The sequence below is a fragment of the Cornus florida genome, unplaced genomic scaffold, assembly GCF_030987335.1.
Source record: "Cornus florida cultivar Cherokee Brave unplaced genomic scaffold, ASM3098733v1 CherokeeBrave_3.0.0_Hap2_Chr11, whole genome shotgun sequence".
Classification (NCBI taxonomy): Eukaryota; Viridiplantae; Streptophyta; class Magnoliopsida; order Cornales; family Cornaceae; genus Cornus; species Cornus florida.
Window position 1 is genome coordinate 139,196,528 of NW_026775581.1, and position 5,441 is coordinate 139,201,968.

The 5,441-nt window shown below is 35.9% G+C and overlaps 1 protein-coding gene across 3 annotated transcripts; it reads left to right on the forward strand.

Annotated features, from left to right (window-relative positions):
• Window positions 1-4,728, forward strand: LOC132284979 (mitochondrial import receptor subunit TOM20-like). Of its 3 annotated transcripts, none has more exons than XM_059787127.1 (6): window positions 1-256; window positions 403-481; window positions 639-808; window positions 947-994; window positions 1,805-1,891; window positions 4,134-4,359. In XM_059787127.1, exons 1-6 carry the CDS (start codon window positions 161-163, stop codon window positions 4,218-4,220), a joined length of 567 nt encoding a protein of 188 aa, XP_059643110.1. In that variant the 5' UTR covers window positions 1-160; the 3' UTR covers window positions 4,221-4,359. The 3 variants fall into 3 exon arrangements, with proteins under 3 accessions (XP_059643110.1, XP_059643108.1, XP_059643109.1); XM_059787125.1 differs by having other exon boundaries at window positions 4-256; window positions 4,230-4,728; XM_059787126.1 differs by having other exon boundaries at window positions 8-256; window positions 4,169-4,728.
• Window positions 4,729-5,441: the final 713 nt, after the last annotated feature.

A 5,441-nucleotide genomic window follows, 5' to 3' on the forward strand; every position in this document is an offset into this window, starting at 1 on the left:
AGTAGGAAACCGTCTTTGAAGACCGTCAAAGTCAGGCTGTCTCTTCCCAGTTCCCACTCAAAACTCTTGACTGCCTCCTCATAGAAAAGCCCTAACTGGTTGGATAGTTGGTTTGAGAAAAAAAAAAATTAAAAATAAATCAAGGGTTTTATCTGTCGACATGGACGGGGAAAACGACTTCGATCGCATCCTATTCTTCGAACAAGCTCGCACGTTCGCCGAAGCCACCTACGCCAAAAATCCCCTCGATGCCGATGTTCGTATCACTCTCTTTACACACACTTAGATATATACCCATATATTTACATATTGAGATTAAGTTCTTGTTCTTGGATTTAAACTGGTTATTGGTTGCATGTATATTGTATTTATCTGTCATGATCAATATATATAATTTTACAGAATTTAACTCGATGGGGAGGGGCGTTGCTCGAGTTATCGCAATTCCACAATGTTCCCGAATCAAAGATAATGATGCAAGGTGCCAATTTCACTTATGCAGTAGTTTTTTTTTTCTAAAGATGATTTAGTTTTAGGGTAAAGAAACAAAGCTTTGATTTTAATGAGTGATTGTTAATGTTTGAACTGGAAGTTCCATTAATCCTACGTTTTGGTGTTATAATGATTTGATTATGTAGATGCAATATCAAAGCTGGAGGAGGCATTGATGGTCAATCCTAATAAGCATGATGCTCTTTGGTGCTTGGGGAATGCACACACTTCTCGTGCTTTTCTGACTCCGGATCAAGATGAAGCTATGGGTTATATTGATAAGGCAACTCAGTATTTTCAACAAGCTGTTGCTCAGGTATATATTTAATATCAGACCTGATGTAAACGTATAATTGTGACACAAATATATATGTTGGAATCATGTGGCCATCCACATAGCGTGTTAAATGTCTGGATTTGGAGACTTGTGACCACGATTTTTTATATGTTGTAGGATCCGGAAAATGAACTTTACCGCAAATCTCTAGAAGTGGCTGCTAAGGTACACTTTTATTGGCAAAATTCAATTGAATTTGTGATTTGCATTGCTTTGTTTGTATTACATGGGTTGCCGCCTTAAGTATTGAGATTGTGGCTAACTGGGAGTCAAGAACTTTGATTATAATGATGCTGATTACAGTCATACTTGATTCTTGATTAAAGAAGTTACAAGCTATATAACATGAATTCTTTTAAATGAGTGAAGTATATAAGTTAGACACGTGTCAATTCATTAGGGATGTGTTCAACATGTCTGGATGGACTTAGAAAATGTTCATACAACCCCCAACAAAATTGGAACCCCCTTATCCTTTATTCCAACTTTTGAACCTTGACCTCTCTTAAACAAGTTTATTCAAGACTCACATCATATTGGTAGGTCTATAGGCCTTTGTTTATGGAATATGTCACACAGTTAGAATTTAGAAGAGTAATGATAGGCACACACTGAAGTGCGAGGGAGCTCCAATATATTATTGTTTAACCATTCAACTCCCAACCTTATAACAATTTAGGCACCCGAATATGCTCAATGGACAAGAACTTGACAACTAAGTAAGGTAGTTTGCAATATTTAAGGTTAATGTAATCTGCATTCCAGTCATTGATAGGCATGGAAAGAATGGCAGCAATTTCATAATAGTATAAAATGTTGTGATTGTTGTCACTGTTGTTGATTGATTCATTATTGGGATTATCGTTTATTCTAATTAATCGTTTGATACAAATATGTTTGCAGGATGACCTTAATTTTTTGTTTTATATAATATCCAATTTGATTGCTGAAATTATTATTTTTATTTATTTATAGGCCCCTGAGATGCACATGGAGATTCATAAGCACGGTTTTAGCCAGCAGGCTACAGGGACCGAGCCTTCCACTTCTTCAACTTCAAAGGTAATTTCTTCGGATTTGTAATTTTTTTTAGTTCCTTGGCTATTTGAAGAGATGTTTATTGCAAATAATGCTGTTATTGGTTCGTTCATTAGAAATCAAAAAAGCATTATGTTCATTTGAATGGTTGTGGAGTATTTGGAAATTGGAACGACTAGTGGCTGAAATTGTGGATTTTTTTGTTTCTTGTTTTTAGGCAATCCAATATTTATATATTAATATTTTTTTTTAATGGAGAAAGGGTATTTAGCCGTTGATTTGCCTTGTAACCTGTTAATTTTGATTCAAGATTGTTGACTATCAGACTATGTGCTCGTCAAGAATAAGAATGCTTCTGGCAGTGGACTAATCATTTGGTACTCTATTTATATTGTATACATCATTATTCTGCGCGCGCACACACGCACACACACACAGAGGGAGAGAGGGAGGGAGAGAGTTTGTTACCTCTTTAGTTATATTTACACTAGATATGTGCCCTTCTTTGGAAATCTCTAGTGTTGTAGGCCATCATAGTTGTAACATTGTCATACTGCAAGTACTGGTCGTTTTGCACATTTGAAGCAAGGAGAGTTTTTTATGCACGTGTAAGTTTTGCCATAAAGTGACGGTGTGCATGTTCATAGGCCCACATGTCTGTCTGGACATTTTTACACAGGATTTTGTGTAGTTGATCAAACATTGACTAGAACCTCCTCTATAACATAATATTGATACCTGTAGATAGGTTTATGTTGGGCTTAGTTTGTAGGAATACCTCCACTCTGAAATTGAAAAGGTAGCAGTAATGATACCTGTAAATAGGTTTATGTTGGGCTTAGTTTGTAGGGATAAGATTTCTTACCTGCAAGAATTACCCTAGTACCCTCCGCCCACCATCATTGATGCTTTCTTGTTACCTCTATGGCTTTATTTACACTCGACATGTGCCTGCTTGAAGGAAACAAAGGGGATTGCTATTAAAGTCTTGAACTAAAACTGTAGGATTTAGACAATTTTTCATTGATGTATGCCATCCTAGCGTAAGATGATCCACACTGCAATATTGGTCTTCTGCAAATTTTATAAATGATTTTAGTCTTTTGAAAGCTTGTAGGTTTCACTGCATTCATGAGCATGCATGCGTGTTGGGATTTTTTGCAGGGGATTTGGTGTAGTTGACTATATTATTTTGGTCTTGGCAAATAACTCACTCCCTACTTTGTTCATATGGGATTCGAACCCGCAATCTTCTACTTTTGGAGGTAGGAATATGCTACAATTCTCGGTGGTTTTTGATGGGCTTATATTAAGTTTCTAGAGTTTTGTTTCGTGAATCGAAATAAAATAGAATTGATTTGGCTTTAAAAGTGTTAATTTCAGGAGTTTTGGAGTTTTATTATCTAGACATTCAGATAGCAAGTATTTAAGGTTGTAGGTGCTAAATGGAAGGCTTAGAAGGCAGGGAAAGGATTGGGTTTGAATACATGTTCTGGTTGGGATGACTTAAGGGCTTTTCTGGTGTTATTTTCAGGAGTTTTGGAGATTTATTTTCCAGACATTCAGATAGCAAGTATTTAAGGTTGTAGGTGCTAAATGGAAGGCTTAGAAGTTAGGGAAAGGATTGGGGTTGAATACATGTTATGGTTGGGATGATTTAAGGGCTTTTTTGGTGTTGTAATGGTAAATAGTGGAACAACTAATCAGAGATAACATGGATGCTTTTAACTTTTAAGGAAATACAATGTAATTTGATTAGTAGCATACTAACCTTAAACAAATGTAAATGAAGACTCATATTACACCAAAGCTTTAATAAACAATGTCTCAAGTGTATCCCATATGAAATTTTCAGTTTGCCTATTTACTTGGTGAAAACATGAGCAACCTATCTTCCATTTCTGAATTGAAGTACTTGTGAGTTGTGAGAACGTATGTTATTTCGGAATAATTTCTTATATTTAATGCAAGTTTCTCTCTGGGTGTGTGTTTGAAGAAGGGATAAGAGAGGGTTGAGTGGGAGAGAATGAGAGTGAAGTGCATGTGCGGGTGCACCTAGGCTTGTGCATGAACTATAGTCTAACAATTGATGAGAATATGTTTTATTATTTTTTTCTGCTGTTATTTTTATTTTTTTGTGTTATTTTATTTTATTTTTTCTAAAGAGAGGATTGGAAATGGCACTTTTGATCTTTCATGCTTAATGTTGGACAGCACGTTTTTCTCCAGCAATTGGAGTGCTTTACACTTATATTTTGTTTGACAGGTGTTGTTATTTATTTATTTCTTTTCTCTCTTCAGAGTTCGAAGAAAAAGAACAGTGATATTAAGTATGATATATTTGGGTGGATAATCCTTGCAGTTGGCATTGTTGCATGGGTGGGATTTGCAAAATCTCATGTACCTCCACCTCCTCCAAGCTAAGCCAATCATTTGGCACATATCCACGGTAGTTGAGGAACCACATCCATTAGAGGCCTTTTCTTGCTGACATGTCAAAATTTTCCTTCCATTTGCAAGTTAATTTATTGACCTGATTAATGTTTTTGACCATTGTAAACTGAATATTAAGAAAGAACATATATTTTTTATGGTTAAGCAGCTGTTCTGAACATGCTAGATGCATTTGTATTGCATCTATTTACCCTCCTTTTTCAAGTGTGATTTTATTTTTCTTCGTTTTGGGGGGTGGTAGGGGATGTTTTGTTTGACACAGCAGAGGGTAGGAGCGGAGACAGCCAATTGTGAAGTTGAGGGTGGTATCATGTAATGCACCAGTTGACTACTTTTATAAGACTTCCAACATAGGGTCTGGAACTTAGTACTACCCCAATTTGAGGAATGCTAAAGGTTTTCTGTGCGATAGGGGGGAAAGGAATATATTATCTTCCGTACAAAAATGTTACATAATGTGACGATGTATGATGATACCAGACTTGTCCAAAAATTAGCTGCCAGAATCTGTATTTTTCTTGGTTCTGAAATCAATTTACTTTTTTATTTTTTTGGTTTGGTCAATAGATGCTAGGTTGTGGGTGATGCTAAAAGCTTTGTTTCATAGTTGTGCTGGCTTTTCTTTGAGCTGGATTCCAAGACGTGGCAATGGTGCCGAAGCGAGGCAACACTGTTAAATCAGGTTGTTAAAGGGGTTTGAGATCCCATATGCTGTTAGGAATGCTTTGTTAGTTGATAGTTTCTTTGTTCAGTAGTTATTGTTCGGTTTGTTTTGTTAAAAATAGCAATATATATATATATATATATAGAAAGGGAAAAAGTACTAATCACGGTACCATAAACCCTCGCGTAGGAGAGGTATCTTCCAAAGCAAATCGTATTGGATTTGGCTTCTGCAAGAAGATATGATCCACAATTGTAAGGGAGATCCTTCATCAAACGTTCACCTACTCAAATAGAGAGAAGGAATTGCAGCAGAGAAACCATTCTTATTCATCAAACAAACAGAGCATTGTTAAGACTACATGGTCGTATTCATATGAGCATGTGAGATCCTAAAGTAACTCTGTTTCGATGCTTCTAAATAAAATGTATTTTATGAAAAATAATATTTACATGG

Coding starts and splice junctions, on each gene's coding strand:
- LOC132284979 (XM_059787125.1), top strand. CDS start 161: ATGGACGGGGAAAACGACTTCGATCGCATCCTATTCTTCGAACAAGCT. Junction 257..402: donor AAAATCCCCTCGATGCCGAT/GTTCGTATCACT, acceptor ATAATTTTACAG/AATTTAACTCGATGGGGAGG. Junction 809..946: donor TTCAACAAGCTGTTGCTCAG/GTATATATTTAA, acceptor TATATGTTGTAG/GATCCGGAAAATGAACTTTA.